The sequence below is a fragment of the Oenanthe melanoleuca genome, chromosome 6 (assembly GCF_029582105.1).
Source record: "Oenanthe melanoleuca isolate GR-GAL-2019-014 chromosome 6, OMel1.0, whole genome shotgun sequence".
In the NCBI taxonomy this organism is placed as follows: Eukaryota; Metazoa; Chordata; class Aves; order Passeriformes; family Muscicapidae; genus Oenanthe; species Oenanthe melanoleuca.
The window spans coordinates 8,127,150-8,148,882 of record NC_079340.1 but is presented as its reverse complement, the minus strand read 5'-3'; the positions used below and the strand labels follow the sequence as shown (position 1 = coordinate 8,148,882).

At 39.2% G+C, this 21,733-nt stretch overlaps 1 protein-coding gene across 2 annotated transcripts in view; it reads left to right on the top strand.

Annotated features, from left to right (window-relative positions):
• The window catches only part of GRID1 (glutamate ionotropic receptor delta type subunit 1), a 472,653-nt gene that overhangs the window by 414,758 nt on the left and 36,162 nt on the right, over positions 1 to 21,733 (top strand). For both annotated transcript variants that reach the window (XM_056495390.1, XM_056495389.1), the window contains exons 9-12: positions 7,045 to 7,146; positions 8,475 to 8,672; positions 11,804 to 12,128; positions 13,830 to 13,968. In XM_056495390.1, the coding sequence (XP_056351365.1) occupies positions 7,045 to 7,146; positions 8,475 to 8,672; positions 11,804 to 12,128; positions 13,830 to 13,968 (764 nt within the window). The remainder of the gene's footprint in view (positions 1 to 7,044; positions 7,147 to 8,474; positions 8,673 to 11,803; positions 12,129 to 13,829; positions 13,969 to 21,733) is intronic.

The window sequence follows — 21,733 nt, the reverse complement described above, 5'->3', positions numbered from 1 at the left end:
GAGACTCCATATCCATATTCTATCTAGTTACTCTCTAGATAATGGCAGGCAAGTAGTCATTGATCTTACCTGTCAAAAGCATGCTTCTGATACTAATTTGCACTTTGTTTCAATGCAATGTAATTTTTAGTAATTTTCTTTAGTTTTCAGGTGTATGAATTAATTCAAAATTTTTATTCCAATTTGTGTAAATTCTCTGCTTGTTACTATCCAGCTTCTTGACAAAGTACATTTTGTTGGCACAGCTAGAGGTTTGTCTTCTTAAATTCTGAGTTTCATGGGACTATCTGTGTGGTGATGATGCTGTTAGTGCAGCTTTTCTCTGTTAATTGTGAGGCTGCTCCCTCACAGTTTTGAAGGGCGTTGTGCTGCTTCAAGGGCAGACTTCATGTGGCATCTCAGTCCTAGACATTTGCCATTTGTCTCACTGGCTGCTCAGGCGAGCAGTGGTGTATATCTGTTTCCTTAGATATGTCAGTTCAGGTCAATTGCTCTTTCCTACTCAAATCCCTCCTTCAGTGTTCTTGAACTTTCTCTATTTTCTATTCTAGGTCTATGCTCAATTAACTTTATATAAGTGTGGCTCTCGGGACCCAGTGGTGTTAACGTAGGCTTGCAAAGTTAATGGTTGTAGGCTGGAACCTCAAATTGCTCCTGTGCACTTTTGACAGGATTTCTCCCTGGCAGAGTTCTAGGAATGGCTTTGTTTCAGCAGCAGGGAGTGATTTTTTGTTTTGGAGATGAAAGCAGCTGAGGTTTTCAAGTATTCTGGAATTATTGAAGAAACTACGCCAGTACCTTTTACCTTTGTGGGTAATATGCCCCTACATCAGCCTTTAAGATGGCAAGCAATCCAATCGCCTGGGAAATGGCAAACTGAGGAGATCACAGGTTAAACCTTGCACTCTGAGACTCTAATCAAATTGTTGCACATGAGACAAAGCCATCCTAATCACCTTTGGCTGGGATCCAGCATTATGTGAAGCAATTTTTTGGATCTGGTATCTCTGCTGAATTCAAGAACCACTAGAGGGTTCTTTGATTTCCTTTACTTACTTCCTCATGTCCTGGATGTGCCAAGCCTTTCCCATGAAGTTGTTTCACTTAGAGATACTGAAAAAATCCCTGCCCTTTTATCTGTTTCTCATTTAACAGTCTGCACAGAATGAATCTAGAAACAATTTTATTTCCTCTGAAAGGGTCTCTGTAGATTGCAAAAAGTTAGCAGCAGTGGTTCTGTTGCCTTATATCTAGTTTTGTTTCCAATTTTTCCATTTATCTCAAATATGCACAGTTGCATCTTCCATCCTTTTTGTATGAACTGAATCCTCCATCACAGTAGCAGTTGTCCTGTTCTCCCTTGATATTCTTCCATCATGCCTAACTCTTGTTCAGACAGATGCTGACCACAGTGTTAAGACTGTACATTCTTCTCAGATGTGTTGAGGCTGCTCTGTTCAGCCTGTGCCATGAGATGTAGAGTCCAGGACCACACTGGTACTTGTGCAGCAGTATTGTTTTACAAGCTCATCACCATTTGCATCTCATTGTCACCCTGCAGAACTTTTTCATTAATTTCTGTGTTTGTTTCTTCAGTTAAGTATGCCTATTTCCCATTTTTCTGTTCCACAAGTGTTCATTTCTACTTATGCATATTACTGTTTCATATCGGAGTTCTTACCACTCCTATTTGTTTTTCTCACTGTACTAGATTGAAATATTTTCAGCACCCTACAGTTTTGAGATATCTTTGCATTTCAGACATTTTAATTTAGTAATTTCCTATTTCCTGTTCCAAAACAGTAAAAAAGCAATAAAGTCAAGATCTTAATATTGACTTGCTCTGACCTATTCAGAACTTTTCTTCTCATCTATATACATCATTCTTCATTGTCTCTTAGAAGCTAATCTGTAAATCATGTGATATTGTCTTTTTTAGGAAACAAATTGCCCTAGGTGAAGGTTCATAAGACTGATGCAAGCATATTGTCCACTTCATTTCAGCTACCTATTAACTCTGCAGAACTATTGAAAAAGCAGTCAAGTTTTTCCAGAATGACTTGGTAATTTTTAGGTCATTCTGCCTCATGCTCATTTTCCTGTGATTCTCTGCAGAAATTTTATTATCATCGATATAGCACCATAAATTTCCAAAAAAAAACCTGCACTGAAATTGGAATAAATGGAATTCTTCTCCCTGAAGGTCTTGCATTCTTAAGGCCCCATTAAAGCATCAATAGCCACATGTATGTCCTTTGCTGTTCTGGACACAGGTCCCCCTGTAGAAGCAGCAGCAGCAAAGCAACCCCAGGGGAGGCAGCCTTTACCTCTGCATCCTGTTTCTAACTTTATGCAGCTTTCCATGGTCTCTCTGCCATTCTCTGACCTTTTATCAAGTAGATGCAATCCTTATGGTGAACCTTAATGGCAAACTGAGCCTCTTGAGCATTGAGCAGGATGGCATAAAATCTTCACCCAAAGACTGGGAGTTTATGTACTGTTTGGGACTTGGTTCTCAGTCCCCTGCTTCGTAGTTTAAATGTGTTCTGGAGTTCTCTGTGGCTGTGGGTGCACAGGTATTCCAGCCACACTGCAAATGTTTGGAAGCAAGATATGTTTTTTAATACAAATAAATGCAAAATATCAGACTAGAATGTCTGGATGTAGATGACTTGCTGTTATTTCTCTGCAAACAGGGTTGAGTTATGCTGGACCACAGAATGGATCTTAAATTAGTTTATCTGGTGATCATACACAGTATCTTATTCCTATATTGACTATAAGCTTGTTTTAGAGTAGAAATGTTAGAATATTCATAATAATTATGTAGCTCTGATGGAAATAAATTGTATAAGTGTTTGGATTTGCTTGGAAGTAAAAGATTTTATACCTTTTCATTTTATGAATGCTGTTTTATATTATTGTGGATTGCACAAATACAAAAGAGTTTTTAACTACTACTACCGCTACAACTACTTCAAACTTTGAGTCCTACTACTACCTTGTTTTGAACGGCAGAAAATTCTGTAGATTACTGTTATACTTCATTTGAAGAGGAATTGTGGACTTTACTGTTTTAAGTTGACTTAAATTTGTTTTAGGATTTAAATGAAATTCCTTTTATTCCTTAGAATTGTAACAGAAAAGTGTCTAATATACTCGTTTATTTAATGGCCCACTCCCTTATTTCATATTTGTCTCCTGTAAACATTACTTTTCTTGTTTATGTTTTTTTTATTATCTGGTTCATTTAAAATCTGCTTTTAGCTGTATTGCAATGCTTACAAAGGGAATGAAACACCAATATGTAAATTACATATACATGGTACAAGGCCATCATACTTGGCATAAACTCTGTTGATTTCAAGGTTAAGAAACAAGTTGCCATTCAAATGAAATCTGTTTGAGTCTAATCTAAAAGCATTTTTAGACTGTGAGTGGCATAGATTAATTTATTTAACTCCATGGACAGAACAACTTTTGTATTCACAGAAAATGTGCTTTGGTTGATATGAGTGTCTCTGTCTCACGGTGTGAGAACTGACTGCCTTGCACTCTTCTCACTTTCCTGTCTCTTAGATTTTTTTCAGATTTCAAGTAAATGTTTCCCAAGTTTATTTTCTTTGGATAGTGTAACCTTAGCTCCAACAAAGTCACCCAGTCAAAGTTTTTGGGTTTTGGTAAAATAGAAGATATATACTCTGGATAGATTGTAACCATTTCAAACATTAGTATGCATCTGCTGAGAATTATCTTTTTTATTTTTTATGTGAATCATGTTTTTCATAAAAAGTACATCACGTTTAGGATGGTGTCATACTTAAAATTGTGTTAGATAGCAGTGACATACATCATTTGTACAACTATTTGTACAACTATTGTATCATAAACTGAAGAAGTAGTGTAGATAATCACATTCAGTACTGTGATAGAAACATTGAACACTATTTCCTAATGTCTGTTTTCAACTGAATTTACTAGTAGTTTGGGATAATTTGCATCTCCATTTGGTTGGGCCTGTAACAGACATTTGTTTTGCTTGTGTTTTGAAGAAGTGTCTTTGTTTCATCCTGGCTTGCTTGTGGAGGGTGAAAACAATGTTAAAATTGTTATTTTCTCTCTCCAAACCTTCCTTTGCAGTTTTAGTTGAAAATGCAGTAAATATTGACTAAAATTGGAAGCATGTTTTGAGTCAGAATTTTTCAAAATTACCATTTTGTCTGAATTCCACATTTGTTTCCTCTGGAGAGTCTTTACTGGATAGTTTAGCTTCTGCTGTATGGCTAGAACTAGAGGATTCTCAGGGCTGTTTCAGAAAGAAAAGCTAGGAAGCTTTAAGTTGAAAATCTCTCATAAAGCAGCTGGTTCCAAAACTTGAACTCACATAAGCAGGTAACTTGAGAATCAAAAAATCCCACCCAGACTGCCATTAAATGCATGTTCTAGAGGGGATTGATTTTTTTTTTTAGAACACATCCTGCAAGTGCTGATTCTGCAGGCAGTTGTTTCTCGTAATCAGATCTAAAAGCCCTTTATCTCCTATCAGCTGATGGCTGTGCTTTAACCTTTGGCTCCAGACTTCTGGTAGGAAATTTGTACATATTTCTACAAAGAATGAAACTCTAATGGCCTTAACAAAAGTCCTCATGGTGTGTAACTGTGCTGGAAATTAGTTTCTGAGGCACTGACCTTGACAGGTCACCTGTCACAAATTGATATACATATCTGTAAATAGATCATTCCTATAAACAAAAGTCTGTCTACAAGAAGTGGAAGATAAAATTGGCACAATTCTTAACAAATGAAGTATTCCAAAGCACAAGGATGTACAGGAAAATCCCCTTCTGGAAATGGTTTTCCTTATGTTCTATTTAGGATTTTTATCTCTGTAGTTTGCTTTTAAGAGGCTGAAAAGTTTGTACTCTGGAGTACTGTTCTGAAGCAAAATATACTCCTTGTCTTTGCACTTACCCCTGCTGCATAGAGGAAGAATCTTTGCTCCTTTTGAAAAAAAAAAAAAAAAAGAATAAATTAATGGATTTACACTGTCTTGTGTCTGGTATTTTTTGGAACTCTTTAGGTAGTGCAGAATATGAAATTTAAAGTATTCAAGACGTCTAAAGCCCTTACATGAAATCAGATTTTGAAAGGTGCATGTGTAGGAGAAAAAATTGATGTGTCAGTCCACCAATGACGAAGTAATAACTAGAATGTGTTACATTTCCCATTTTGAACGACTATTCAATCATCACCTGTAGATTTTGCAAGCCATTTTGGCAAAAATCTTGATCAGATGCCTAGGACAAGAGAAGAAGGATTAAACAGTAAGCTTTCTTTACTCGTTTGAGACACAATAGATGCTATACACACCCACACTGATCTTTGAAGTCTGTTGAACCATGTTGATTTTTGTCAAAGGAAAGATCTATCCATTTGGTTTGGCAGTAGCAAGGGCTGAGAAACATCTGGAAATATTTTAGTGCAAGCATCTAAATCCAAATTCAAAAGATACCATGGCTACAGGTATTTATCTGCCTGTGTTGCTGCAGAATTGATGTGCAGACGCTCCTCTGTCACTCCAAACTGCATCACAGGAGGAGAGTGTTCAATCTGAGATATTTCAGCTTTCAGGAGTGTCATTAGAAAGCTGGAAATTATTCATACATTCTCCTCCTCCATCCTCCAGGTCATCTGGATAAAAGGTGTACCTCAAGTCTTTGCTCTCCTGCGTCTCAGCTTTCAAGATTTAGTGACTGTGGAATAATTTCCATCAATTGTGATAGTTGCTGAGTATTCACTGAATGTCTTGTTCTTTTCTAGTTCCCTGTTTATCAGCTGAATGCAACAAAACAGAAATAAAACTATACAGATCTCTTCCATCACATTTTATTTGTTGATTTGATTTGTGAGGCTTTAGGACAAAACTGAAGTCATAGAAATAAATCATGTAAGACATCTAGCCATAGGCATTTTCAGTGAAATAAGTTCTTTCCAAGAAGATTTTGACTTGTTACATGAAAATTAGCTTCTGGCAGGAGGAATCCATATTTCACAGATCTTGGACTGTGTTTAATTTCTACAGGGCATGCCTTCAGCTAACAACACTGCTTCCAAATATGTGAGCATAGTATTGGTGTTTAAGCATACAGCTGAAGAAAAAAAGAAGAAAACAGTTTCTACTTGATACTATTTATGTCTATTCTGAATAAAATGACACTGTGGATTCTGTTTGAAGGCAGAGGAGTGTCTGACTGCTGCTGCTGCTGCTGCTCAGGAGCATATTTAGTTTGAATAATCCAAAGGTCACTTAAGATTGACTTTTCTATTGAATCTGTTCTATTGAATTAGTCTGTATTTCTCTTCAGAAAATGCAGTAAAATTATTTTTAAATGGCACATTTAATTGAAAAATAAAATATTTAGATGTAATGTTCCAGGGAGATATCCTGAAAACATGCATGTGATACATCTGGTAGATATGAGATACTTGTTCATCAGGAGCCTGGGAGCTCGAGAGGCTGTAATTGTTTCAGAGATCAGGTAGAAGCAGGGCAAGAACAGAGAAAACAGGCCTTAAGATAGGAGTTGAATAAAATGCAGGTTGAGAGCGTTTGACACTGTAGAACCTGTGTCAAGAATTTATGACTGTAGGTGAGCTAAAACACTATGGGAAAAAAGGTCAGTGTTTGATAAACATAAGGTATTTGAAAATAGGGTCTGAGCAGAGAGGGAAATCTGGGATAGTGCAACCACAGGTAATCCTGGGGACTCTCAGGCAATATAAACTTACTGAGGAGAAATGTAATGCCAACGTGAACTAAGTGAAATGATAAATACTGCAGAGAATAGAGGATTTATATTGCACTCATCAGTGAATGTACATTCAGGCAAGGTGCTTGTTTAAGTCTGTCCTCTGAATCACCCCAATTCTGATTCTACACTAAAAAAAGCCACCCACTCCCAACCTCTGTGCCTCAGCTGTGGGTTTGGCCAGGCTGCAGGGTTCCTGCCCGGCAGTGGCTCAGGTCTCGTGTCTGTGTTGCAGCTGGCGACGTGGGACTCGGAGAAGGGGCTGAACGGCAGCCTGCAGGAGCGGCGGCTGGGCAACGACCTGCAGGGAGTGACGCTCAAAGTGGTGACTGTCTTGGTATGCTCCTTCCCGAGCTCAGGAAACAGCCTGGCCAAAGCTAAAGGCGTCCGGCGGAGTATTTTGGGCTCTTCCTGCAGTGTTTTCCCCTGTCATTTTCAGTTCTGTATTTTTGGATGATCAGTTACATAAGCAAGGAGGGTAGATGATGGCCCTTTATTATTTTATGTCAGTGATACAGGGCATTTGTTTGTTTGCTTGTGCTGTTTTTCTGCATTGTAATTCCTACCAGGCATAGAAGCAGCATAGGGCCTGAGTGCACAGGGGTGCATTCCAGATACCATCCTCCAGCTTGGATAGGCAGTTTTCAGCATTTCATGGATTTTAAGATCAGATGGGCCAATTACGATAATCTAATCTTGGCTCTTGTACACTGCAGGCTGTAAAATTTAATCAAGTGTTTCCTGCATCAAGCTTATAAATTCCCATTGAGATAAACTATATCTTTTAGAAAGGTGTCATCTTTCCAAAAAAATCATTACACTTTTGGGACTACTGTCTGGAGTGGTAAAGAGCTCCTGTCAGCCAAGTGCTACATTAGGGGCAAATTAGGGCTTGAATTAATTCCTGGCTAAGATATTGTAGTCTGCAGATTGCAGAATATGATGAGGGGTTTTTGTTTTCAGTTCTCTTTTTTGGAATCATGGTACAAATAGGCAGTACCTAAGAGTACATATATACATGGAGGCCACCCCTCTGGCCCTCAATTTTCTATCCTCAATTTATGCTGTAGCTGGTGTGAGAGGTGAGCAGGTCCCTTCTGTGACAGTACCAGGCTACAAAGGCAGTGGCCATGCCACCAACATCCCTGGGATTCCCCTGCAGGAGAGCAGGACACCCATCCCCAACAGGAAACATACCATAAAATGCTGCATTTCCTTGGTCCCAAAACAGACTTCTTAAATTAAAATAGTCCAGAAACCAGTATCCATGAAAGTAATTCTTCAAATTTTCAAAATTTTAAATGTTCACAAAATTGCAGTGTTTTTAGCTCATGTTTTAGTATGTGTCCTGGATAAAAGGTGAGGCCTTTTATATAAAAGATGGCTTTCTAAATCTGGAGTTGAATTTCTTAGGAGTTTCTACTTCTTTTGAAGAACTATGGAAAAAAACAAGGCTATGGATAGGATAGTGCTGAGGCAGAGGTGTCTAGTTGGGAAACTTAACAATATCCCATGTGACCTACAATTTTTGCCTCAGAAGGTTACAAGTGTCTCAAAATGTGTGCCAAATTGTCCAGAATTAACTCAGAAAACACCCTTTTGCTCAGAGAAGCAAACTAAAAGTCTCATTTCAAGTGTCAGTTAAGATACTGTTTTGTTTTCTAGGAAGAACCTTTTGTGATGGTGGCAGAGAACATCCTTGGGCAGCCAAAACGATATAAAGGATTTTCCATTGATGTCCTGGATGCACTGGCCAAGAATCTGGGCTTCAAGTATGAGATTTATCAAGCTCCTGATGGCAAGTATGGACACCAGCTCCAAAACAGCTCCTGGAATGGCATGATTGGAGAACTCATTAACAAGGTACACAGACAGGAAGCTGCATTTTAAAAAATTACAGGAGAATGAATTAGGTAGGATGAAGGAATGCTTCTGAGAATCATGTAGGAATGAAGGAATGCTTCTGAAAGAATGCTTCTGAGCTATGGATGGTTTGAGTGTGATATAAACTGCAATTTAAGACTCTGTATACAGGATAGGAACTAGAGAGTCTCTGGTTTTATTTGCTTCCAGCTGCTCTCAACATAAATTATATTGGTGCAAATCTATGTGTTTGCATTGCAATAAGAATAGAGGTCATGTTTGTGGGCGTGAGGGAATGACTACAGAAAGTAGAGAAAAAAAATAAGGTATTTCCCATAAAATATTAACTACTAGTGTTTTATTCTTTGTCATTTTGTCTTTGAAGGTTGTCTGTAGATGGGACTTTATTTCTGTCATTCTGTGACAATGTGTTTAATAAAGACCAATGAGTAATGACAATGAGTTTGACTCCCAAACAGGTGAAGTAGCCCCAGTAATAGGGGATCAGAATTTAAACTGGTCTCAAGATTATTCATTCATTTAAAACTGAGAAGACCAAATTTCTTAAATCCAGTATTGTAAATCCAGGAGTAAATTAATTGTTGTAGTTGTGGAGTTTGTAAGTTAGAATCTCCCAGAGAATGAAATGAGTGTATTTAGTATAACCTGACATGGGACAAGAGTTAATCAAGAAGAAGAATCAAAGGAATTGATATTTCATGTTGCTGCTTTTTATAGAAAAGGTTGCTCTTCTGCAGTGGAGGTTATTACTGAAAGTGAAACCTTTCTTATTATCTTGTAAATAGGTGGCTTAGTATCTGTAAGAAGATGTTTAGGAAGAAATAGAAGCAATTAAAGCAATAGCAAACGTGTGTGATAATGGGATGTTTTTGGTTGGTGCTAGGGAGCATAAAGAATTTTTAATTTATTTTGCATTGACATAAACTGTTTGAATTTCATGGATTTAAAAATAAGGTAAGAACTCCTGTTAAATTTCTTCGGAAATTGCTTCCTTTGAAGCAATAAAATACCTATTATAGAATTTTTAAATGGTATTTCTGCTACTATTTGTTTCACAGACTCCAAAGGGTTTCAAAGCAAACCTTCCTCATTTAATATTTGCTTTACATTCCCAACACAATTAGAGATAGGAAACTAAATGTATATTCTGGTTTTTGAAGAGAACTCTTTTTTATTAAGACAGAAAATATTGAAAATCTAATTGAAGCTCTTCAAAAGCTTTGGGAATCTTATTTATTAACTCCTATCTTACACTTCATCAAGTGTGCATACTCTTTAAGGATTACCTACATGCAAAACCTACTTGTTTTAAATATTGAAGTCAAAGCAGTTTCAGCAACAAAGTTGCCTTTGTGCATTCTCCCTGTTACAAGCTTTTTCCATCAATTTATTCATTTTAAAAAACAAACAAAATCTTCTCCCCAGTTGTCCTATGAAATCTCTTCATGAATATGGAAAGTTGGCAATTCTGCTGAGAGAAAAACAAACATTAGCTCTCCCACCCTGCTATCAAATGCACAAGCTAAATAAATGGTGTTTCTCTTTTTACTGCTTACAGTGCACTGGGTTAATATGGTTTGGAGTTTTAGGCCTCCATTGGAAAACAAGAGAGGGATAAAGGTTAAATAAGACACCCATCTTCCAGAGAGGAGTCAGGGTCGTGCTCTCTGTTCAAGAGTATCCTAACAGATTATTTTCCATTACTCTTCTTTAGACCAGTGCAATTAACTAATCTTTTAAAGGTGAAAGTGATTCTGATTTTTAGTGAATTTATATAAATGCATCTAAGTGTTTTAAGTTATAGAAGGAAAGGCATGGGGTCGCTTGGTTCTTGAAAAGCTTCTCCTTAAGGCTCACGCTGGCCGACCTGCTGGTGGCCGGGAGCGAAGTGATGCGATTGCGAAGCGATTGAGTTGCGATTCCGAAGCGATGCGATTGCGATGCGATGCGATTGTGATGCGATTGTGATGTGATTGTGATGTGATGCGATTGCGATGCGATGCGATTGTGATGCGATTGTGATGTGATTGCGATGCAATGTGATGCGATTGCAATGCGATTGCGATGCGATTGCGATGCGATGCGGTGCAATGCGGTGCGATGCGATTGCAATGCGATTGCAATGCGATACGATGCGATGTGATGCTATTGTGATGTGATTGCGATGCGATATGATGCGATGTGATGCTATTGTGATGCGGTGCGGTGCGATGGGATTGCGATGGGATTGCGATGGGATTGCAATGGGATTGCGATAGGATTGTGATGTGATTGCGATGGGATTGTGATGCGATTGCGATGGGATTGCGATGTGATTGCGATGGGATTGCGATGTGATTGCGATGGGATTGTGATGCGATTGCGATGGGATTGTGATGCGATGCGATTGCGATGGGATTGCGATGGGATTGCGATGCGATTGCGATGCGATTGCAATGCTGTGCGATGCGGTGCGATGCGATTGCGATGGGATTGCGATGGGATTGCGATGGGATTGTGATGCGATTGCGATGGGATTGCGATGGGATTGCAATGCTGTGCGAAGCAGTGCGATGCGATTGCAATGCGATTGCGATGTGATTGCGATGCGATACAATGCGATGTGATGTGATTGCGATGTGGTGCGATTGCGATGTGATTGCAATGCGGTGCAATGCGGTGCGAAGCGATTGCGATGTGATTTTGATGTGATTGCGATGAGATTGCGATGCGGTGCGATGCGATTGCGATGTGATGCGATTGCGGTGTGATGCGATTGTGATGCTATTGCGATGCGATTGCGATGTGATACGATGCGATGTGATGTGATTGCGATGTGGTGCGATTGCGATGCGATTGCGATGCGATTGCGAAGCAATTGCGGTGCGATGCGATTGCCATGCGATGTGACTGCGATGTGATTGCAATGCGATGTGATTGCAATGCGATGTGATTGCGATGTGGTGCGATTGCAATGCGATTGCGAAGCGATTGCGGTGCGATGCGATTGCCATGCGATGTGACTGCGATGCGATTGTGATGCGATGTGATTGCGATGCGATGTGATTGCAATGCGATGCGATTGCGACGTGATGCGATTGTGATGCGATCGCGATGCATTTGTCTTGCAGAGAGCAGACCTGGCCATCTCAGCCATCACCATCACCCCCGAGCGGGAGAGCGTGGTGGACTTCAGCAAGCGCTACATGGACTATTCCGTGGGGATCTTGATCAAGAAGCCCGAGGAGAAAATCAACATCTTCTCCCTGTTCGCCCCTTTCGACGTGGCGGTGTGGGCGTGCATCGCCGCGGCCATCCCCATCGTGGGCGTGCTCATCTTCGTGCTGAACCGCATCCAGGCGGTGCGGGCGCAGGGCGGGGCGCAGCCCGGCGCCTCCGTGTCCTCCACGCTGCACAGTGCCATCTGGGTGGTGTACGGAGCCTTCGTCCAGCAAGGTACTCCTCTGCCTCACCCCTGCTAGCCTGGAGGAGATGCTGTATGGGGAGCTGTGGGAATACAACTGGAGAGCAGCACTGCTCAGCTTGCACAGCCGACATGCAGGTGTTAGCCACAGTGGGCCAATAGCCTTGGCAAGAAGCGGGATTTTGGAGGAGGAATGTAAGAGATAAGAAAGTGCTTGGTACGGGGTGCTTACCCTGCAGTTCATGGGGGTTTACATGAAATACAGCGTGTACCTGGTTAGCTTAAAGGAGGCACAGATTGAGCAATGTTTCTAGTTACAAGTAAGCAATATAGCTTGGTAACGCCAATAGGATCGGTGCGCTATTTTTAGCAATAGCTGAAAAAGTGTATAAACTTTGCTTTGTGTGTCAATAAACGGCTTCATGGCTGCATGGCTTACTGCAAGCATATCATGGAGACCCCATCTCTTCATTACCACTGCCATCAGGAAGTGTTGTGTTTTATTAGCCCAGCTGAGCAAAAGTGGGAAAGGTAGGCAAGTTTGGGGCTTTATGTCTATTTTTATGCCTTTTCTGTCTCTTGGTAAGTCCAGAAAAAACACTGGCAGGCTTGTCCTCTTTGGGAAAATTGTTACTCTAGAAATAAACTACAGAGCTGCTTGGTGCAGAATTGCAACGCTTCTCCAGCTCTGAAACAAGCACCTTTTTAATTGTTTAATATATAAATAGAAATAGAAATGTATACATTTTTGAACTCATGTGAGATAGTTCATCTCTTGGTTGTTTGAACCGAGTATGTAACTTACTTTATACTCAGGAATCTCTAGACATAGGACTAATCCTACTGAGTTCAGTAGGACTGCTGCCATTAACAAAGTTGTTTTTGTAACTAATTGTTTACAAAATCTGCCCACACAGTGTTTGTGCTGTATCTATAATGTTAGTTTTATTCTTGGAAGGCAGGTTTTATTGAATGCTGACATATGGGTAAAGTAGTTAACTTCTTTCTACATTTTTTTCATTGTGATTGCAAGCTTCTAAAGCTTCAGCTAGAGAATCCATCCTATGGCGATGAAACTTGGTCCCTCATCTCATTAAGGTGACAGCCTTGATGGGTTTAAGTGCAGTAAAGTACAACCAGCACAAACATATGCTGAAGTAAGTGGAACCAGCTCTATGGTAAGGTTTAGTCTCCAATGATGCTCAAGCATAACTGTGCTTGAAGAGTGCTGGAAAGAAATCTTCACATGGCTTGAAATCTTGTAAAGGGTAACAAGTAATGACACTAATGCTTCAGTCTTTGCAGATTTAAATACAGCAAAGATAGCACACAAACCATGGCAGTTCTGTGGGGCTTATTTTCCAATGCTGAAAGGGTAATTGAAAACAGAATATTATTATATTCTGAACACTGTAATGATTTAATTCCTGCATATTAGTTGTGCTTCGCCATTCAACTTTATTTGGAACATTTTTCATGTTCTTTAGACTTGATCCTCAATGATTCTCAAGGGAAATATTTTGAAAGATGTTTTTCTAGAGCACTGTCTAGGGCAAGAGGTTGACTGGAGAAAATACTTGTGAATTATCAGCCTTAACAGAGGCAGTGCTGAAAGGGCAGACTGGAGGGGAGGCAGAGAGGATCTCCAACAAAGTTTAACATGCCAGGGCACACAGAGGGTGATTGTACATGGAAGCTGCTGAGAGAGCCTCCATTTCTCTGTTTATTTGCAGGGGGGGAGTCCACTGTCAATTCTGTGGCGATGCGCATTGTGATGGGAAGCTGGTGGCTCTTCACCCTTATTGTGTGTTCTTCCTACACAGCGAATTTAGCAGCATTTCTCACAGTATCAAGGATGGATAATCCCATAAGGTAAGAGCCTCTTCTTAACACGAAGCTGGAAACTTGGATTTCACAGGAAGGTATTATCCATTTGAGCACTCATTCTTGCAAGAAGGAGATAACTCTCTAATAAAATACTCTGCTTATTTGCAGTGGCTGTTTTCCTCTCCTCTTCCCCTCTTCACCTTCAGTGTAATAGACCTCAAGCAGTTCTGATGGAGGGGACAATAGCACTTTAATTCTGTATTTTTCCAGAAGAGAGGTCTTTCATGTCCTTCTGGTTATTTGGTTGCAGTTCGTGCATGTGTATATAACTTGGGGTTTTTTTCTGCAAATTTAAAGGCTAAATGTTGTCATTTTTTTTTTCTCACAAAATGTGGACAAAATTTCCACCTTCACACTGGTGTGGAGTGCTGAGAGGTCCATTGAAGTTTCATGCTCAGTGCTGACAAGGTTAGAGCCTTGTCAGAGCCTGATATCTCATGTTTGATGTGGTAGTGATGGAGTGGAGCAGTAGCAGTGCAGCACAGGTTCTTCTTCTAGAAAGTGCTAAGCCAAGGATTTCAGGTGTTAGAGGGTGACACAGTTAAGCTGCTGCTCTCATTTGGGATAGCACTGGGTAGACTGGCACTGAATGTTTGTGTTCACTTCCTGAAACAGAAGAATTGTCACTGAGGTGAGGCTGGCACTTAAAAAAGGGCTTTTGCTGTCTCAGTGGTTTCTGCATAGAAGGATGTAAGTCCATTTCTTCTAAACATGAGTTCAGCACAATTTCCAGTTTTTAGCTTGCCAATGTGTACTTGCAGATAATGTAATTCTTTGTATGGATATATCATCATCATCATCATCATCAAACCAGGTCAAAACCATAATAGGCTTTGGTTTTAAATTCTCTTTCTGTTTTGTCTTAACAGTAACAGAAATAAGTACTCCAAGTAATTTCTCGATGCAACATGAGAAACTATGTAGAATAAAACTATCTGTGTGTGATGCCAGGATGTATTGGGAATAAGGTTAAGCTCAGTGAATAAATTGCTCTTGAAAAGCAAGACACAAATAGCTATCCAGAAAGCTTGACTAATGATATTCTTAAAAATTTCTGAAGGTTCTATTTCTTTCACTGCAGAAGAAATTTTCCGTTTGGTCTAATCAGCACTTTCCAAAACTCAGCAAAGTTCAGAGAAGGACAAAAGTTGGAGTGTAATTGCATGAGTAATCTCCAAAAAAAGTGGTTTAAGAGCAGAACTATGGATTTTTAGGGAAGGCCTTTGAGTCTGAGCTGTTACAACATTTACAATGGATTTTAAATCCCCTTCTTATTAAAATGAAAGAACATTGTTAAGAATTTTGAGGAGGAGAGAAGTTATTTGAGTAAAGGAACTGCTCAAAATTTTTTCACAATATAGAACTCAGGCACCCTTCTGCTGCTAGAGATGACAGCTGGAGAATAGTAATTGAGTGCCTTTCTATACCTAATGGTAGCAGCCACTTCCCAGGTTCCTTTATCACATCCCCTTATACAAGATGAGGATGTAGAAGTAAGAAAATATCAGCAGAGTAATTCTAGTGCCAGAACATAAATGCCAAAAGAAATTTAAGTTGCCAGAAGTTTCACTGCCTATATGAAACTGCCTTACTTGGCTGTAAGTGGCTAGTGATTCTAGTGGGTGCTGTCAGCCACAATGTGGATTGTTCATATTGCCTGAGATGTCAAAATTGGTCCTGGATGCTGTGGCTTAGGCTCCCAAATCACTCCTGACATGCCTTGGAGAGAGGAGGTGGGGTAAAGAAATAATTTCTCTAGAAACTCTTGCTAAACCTTTATCCATCTCTGAGCTATGATTTTCATGTCCCCACTCTTTAGACGAAACATCTTATAAAATGATTTGTCAGATTTAGAACAAGTGTTTTTTTCCTGGGAAAGTAAATTACTGCCTTTCATGAATTAATCGTGGCCTTGTGCCTCTGCTCCCCATTCTAACTGGCTTCACATCATATGATGTGCAGTAGCTGTTTTCACCTAACTCTGCCACTCAGCTTGCCTGCTTTCTGTCTTTCATGAACCCAGAAAGGAATACTTATGTGAAATCTATTTTTCCCACCCGAAGAGCCACAGTGAGCTAGAGCTGAATGTTTGCTCACCAGCTGAGAACTACCAAATCCATCTTTGTACACTTCCATTGTTAAGAGAAAACAACCCCCATCCTTTCAGTAAATGTCTGCTGTTATCTCTCCCTCCATAGAGAAGTCCTCTGGTGTTCAGTGCTGCTGCCTCCAAATTGCCAGCAGGAGAGAAATAAGTATTATGGTGCTGCAGTAGCTGCAGCATAGTTAAGATTTTCATTACAAGACTGATTTTCTTCTCAAACCCTCTCCAAAAAGCCTAATAGAAGTTGTTTCAGTATCAAATTTGGCATGTGTGGTCTGTGACTAGTGAAATAGAAGTATTTTTGATTGAATAACTAGGTGTCAATCAACCCAGTGATCACTGCCTCCGCAATTTCACTGCAAAACAAGTGTGTCACAGAAATCATAAACAATATTTATTAGAAGGGGCTTGGTGAGACATTCACTGAAGCAAAGTTGAACTGTTGGAAGGCAGATTTTTAGAATTGTCATGTCAGATGAAAGCCTGCTGATAAGGGAATACTTTTTTTAGCTTTTTAAATCTGCCATCGGCAAGTCTCACAAGGCTATTCCACCCTGCTGGGAATTTCAGAGGCTTCCTGTGGCTCACAGAAAGGTGAAATACCCAGGGTAGGAGGAATGGCAGAAAGCAGCTTTGATCTGCCACCTATATTTGTTTCCTGACAGATACTTTGTAAATCCCAAACAGATTTTTTTGGTCTGGGTGCCTAGATCCTTTTGTAAATCCTGAACAGGATTTTTTTTGTCTGGGTGCCTAGATCCCTTTGTAAATCCTGAACAGGATTTTTTTTGTCCTGGTGTCTAGATCCCAAGTAAGAAACATGCTTCACTTGGAAAGAAAAGGTATTCTTCTCCTTGGATTTTTCCCAAAACATCAAGGGCTTCATCTCAAGTGTGCCAACAAGAAGAGGGACTGGATTTCTGACAGCACATGCTTCCCTTGCTCCTCATGTGTCCTTGGCTGCCCTTAATGTTTCAGTTGCTGGTGGTTGGTGCTTCTGCTCCCTGTTGATCTTTTAATGCTGCTTCTAAATCCCTTTGTCCAAACTACCTCCTGCACTTCTCATCTTCTCTGTGCCCCACCTCCCAGCCAGGGAACAAAGGCAGTGTCATGGTTATCTCAGGAGTTCTGTGTTTGTGGAGGTCCACAGGCAGGGCAGTGACAAATAAAGCAGATTTCCTGGCCCCTTATGGGCAGAGAAAGAGAGACATTGTCCTGTTCAGTATGAAAAAGGGAAGGCAACTACTGGTGGCAACTACTTTGGAGCTCAGGTTAGGAAGCTGTGATCCATGTTCTACCTTTGTAAATTATCAATTCTCATTTTATTTTAATAAGAAATCTAGGTAATGTTTAGAGCCTGTGCTAATCCTCAACAAACTCGTTTAAGCCCAAATGATTTGCATTTACTATTGTAATATTTGCCTTTGGTACTGTGTGCAGCTGAGGAGTCTCCTAATGGGTCAGTCTGCCAGGTTAGGCAGAATTATTACATGTGAGTTTGTTCCTTCTTTTGTCTTACTGTATTTTCAAACGGCTCTTGGATCTGCTGTCTAACCTTCCATTTGTAATTATGAGTTTAATTAGCAGTGGCTTACATTCCAGCTCCATTTCTTGTTAACAAGCAGACTACATGCAGTTCAATAGCTGCACAGATATTCTGAAACTCTGGTTTAGGAGAGCTTGTCTGACAAGAGGTTAAGAATCATGCAAGAAAAATAGGACATAAAAAAGGTATTCAATTTGCAAATTCAAAAGAGTTTAAATTTTAGATTTTATCAAATTGATCCTTAACATTTGTACATGCTATGATGCCTTGAAAGGTATCAGTATTATATACATTCATGGACTGCATACAAATGCAGGATATATCTGCTTTAATACATGATATATCAGCTGTTGTTTCATGATTTCAGATTTCCTTATTTGTATTTTAATCCCCCAATTTTTTGTGTTTTGGTGACAGCTGAAGATTCAGAGCAGCTTAGTTGGGGTGATAGCCTGGCACTTGGAAGACTTGGTGCAAATTCTTTTTCTACCACAAGCTTTGTTTGATCTTGGCAAGCTTAGTCTCCTGTCTGTCTTTGTTCTCTTTCTGTATAACACAGTAATAATATTTTCTTATATGGCATATTTTCAGTTTAGCTGTTTTAAAGATCATGGCCATAAATGACCATATTATAGTAGCACTGCAGGTATCAAAAAAAGATAGATTTTCTGGGTTGCATACAAAACAGAAGCAATCTGAAAATATTTTAAAATAAAATGAGAAAGTACTTGGAAGATGCCAACCAGAGGGAAATGAACAAATATTTCATCTGCTGTAGTTAAGTGGATTTGATAGGGTTGGTGGCAAGAACCTCACTGGAATCCCTCTGTATTCACAGCAATTTTGTCTTGAAATTCCTCATGTTTGAAAACAGCCTTTCTCTTGTTAATATCAGATGTGTCTTTTAAAATATTTCATTGGGTTTCCTTTTGTTATGTTTAATTTGTATTATGTTTTGCAGTGTCTGTGCAGCACCTCAGGCGTGTTGGCAGGAGGCATGTATGAATGAACATGATAAATAAAAATTATTGTGATTATTGTTAAAGGCCTGTGAGCAAAAGCTTCAATCATTAAATAACTAGATTAAGTCCCTCCATAAACACAAAAGCAAAAAAAGAGTGTAAGAAAGAAAAACTTGATTTCCTTTCCAGAGCATTCCCTCTCTGGAGCATGGGTGAGGTTTCCTGGGAAGTGCTCAGTGCTCAGGAGCAGAGCTTGCCAGCATTTGCCTTCAGGCTCTGTTCAGGACAAGGCACTGGGAGCCAGTGCTCCAGCTCCCCATTGTTTGTCTTTTCATCTCACTCCTATTGATGGTGCTGCCCAGTGGGTGCTGCCAGGAGAGCCACAGAGTCTGGAGCCTTTTGAAAAGCTTTCTGAATGTTGGCATATGCCATCAAGCACGGTTTAAAATGGATCCTAATTACTCCTCTAATTCAACAAGCAGGCGAGCATCTAAGTGCAAATATTTCCCAGGGACATTTTTCTGTGAAAAATGAGAATGCACAACTGAAAATCAAGCTTGCATTCCATCTCTCCAGTTGCCATTAAAAAATATGGTGGAGATCTGAGATCACTGGCAAATCAAGAGATTTGTGATTCCACACCTCTCCAACAACTTGACTTTTGAGAGACCTATATCATAGCATCTCTTCCTTTGTTCTGGTTACTGAGAAGTTCTGAGACTGAGGTGGGTTGAAGCATTAAAATTCAGATGCATGCACAGTATAGAGAAGAAAATTATTTGGATATAACATTATCAAAATCTACCATCTGTGCAGATAATAAAATCTTTTTCTTTTTTTTTTTTTTTGGCTTTTGCTTTGGAAGAACAAAAATCTAGCAAGAGTAGCAGCCCTCAGGACAGCCCATCAAATGTACAAGGATTGGTTTAAATGTGATATTTGATAACAGACTCTCCTCAGCACAGACAGAGTCACCTTTTGGGTCAGGTTGTCTCATATTAATATAGATTGTATTTCTTGGCTGTCCACATAGTAGCTGTATGCTTTCTGCATGCATTAAATCCCACTGGCCCCTGACTTACACCTTCCTTGTAGTAGCATGAGGTTTCTTTTTATTACATGGGTAGCACCTATGACTTATTTTGTCAGGTTAGATTTTCTATTTGACTCCTAAGGGATAAACAGTACATAACAAAGTAAAAGAAGATTTTTGCTCAATAGGATACTTAGATTTCTGTTATTTTTTTCTCTAAAGAAGCTGATTTAATTCTTATATGAACCGATAATACTATCTAATATAGCAGGATATTAAAAAAGCAAAATAACTATTACTATAGCAAATCAAACAGAAATGTCCTTAAAGCTTCAGACATCTCCTAACGGCTCAATCCATCATCTCTAAAGACAAAAACAGGAGAAAGAAATCAAAATCCATACAGAACTCTCTTTTGGAAATAATTCTGTGTCTGAACCATTAAAGAGGTTGGCCACTGGGGGCTTTTTTCCATGTTTTCAGGCAGATATCTTAATGACATTGTGAAGTGAAGCAGCTGCCTGCAAACCAAACCAAACCAACCCAAAATCCCTGTAAAATAACATGTATTTTATACTATTTGTCTGTACTGGTCAGAGCCATTAGTGTAACAATGGGCCCTATTTTAAAAGCCATGCAGGTTCTGTTACAGGATAGTATAGTGAATATTATGGCACAGGTTTCAAACTTGCCAGAGGGTCTCTCTGAGAGCATTCCTGAAGCCAGAACAAGTAAATTGTATTCACAAAACTGCCAATAGTTAGCAAACACTCAATCACAGTAAGCTCATTTCTGCAAAACCATGAGATAACATTAAAAGTCACTGTTCTCATAAGAAGCTGTAACTGTTTTTTTAATTACTGTCACTTCAGACAGGGCATACATAGACCTCCAACTCTGCTAATCTCTTGAAATACTTTAGGAGCTGCTTCATTTGTTCATGCAAAAAAACTCTTTTCACCTTGTGCAATTTCTTACCAACATTCCCACACGTGCAGTGGTTTTGTCATTTTTGTGCCATGATTGTTCAGCATTGGTTTTCTCACCCACCTAACATCAAAGGTAATTTTCTGCCCTGGACACTCAATGAAGGGATGACACAAATCACTTTTTGCAGTGACAAATCATGCAAACTAAATTTATTGATGTTGTGAGGAGGATTTTTTTTTGCTTCTTGATTCTTTTTATCTTGTACATTTGCACAATTCCCAAACATTTATAGTATGCATGGTTAGCTAGCCCAATAGCTGCACTACTCTTTAAAAATCAAAGAGAAGGTTTTCTAGGTCCTGAAAAAGCTCTTGCAGAAACTCTTGCAGCTTCTTATAATTGCTTTTAATAGTTCCTCATGTTAAGATAGTTTGCATCTGTGTCTTTGATATGGTGTCTTTCAGGAATTGCCAGCCCTTCTCTATCTTTTATACTTTAAAGCAACACCCCAGGAGACTTTCTTCTCCAGTTCTAGTGTTTGTTGAGTCTGGTCTTTTGAAATGTATTATTATGTTGTTGTTAATCTTTTTTGGGTTTTTCTTCTGCCTCAGGATATTAAACTCCAACATCTTGTGAACAATTTTAATCTGGATACTTTTCTCTTTGACATTTCCATTTAAATCTATCAGATCTAAAATAGCCACTCCTCACATAAATGTCTCCATGACAGAAGAGCATTCATTCTCACACCAGACACTCTTAACACCTTAACTGATATATAGGATGATATTTCATCTGCTGAAAAAAAGTTGTTCAAATAGATTCTAAAATATTTATCAACCATCTCGTGCCATGAAGTGGAAATCTGTAAACTTGCCATTTAAAGAAAGCCTTTTAAAATTGAGTATCTTTATAAAGAGGTTTAGAAGCTGTTCCTGATGATATAAAAACAAACACAAGACAAAGAGACCCACAAACCAAACAAAAAAAAAAGGCCCAGCAAAACATTTTTAATCAATGCAGGTTATGGATGTTTAGGGGAGAAAGGAACTTACTTTCCTTGAGAACTAAGATACTACTGTTTATTACCATGAGTGCTATCCTCTTGGTTCTTACATAGCAAAATATTTTCTGGAGAGAAAGAAAACTTTTCTGGAATAGTACTGTGTTGCTAA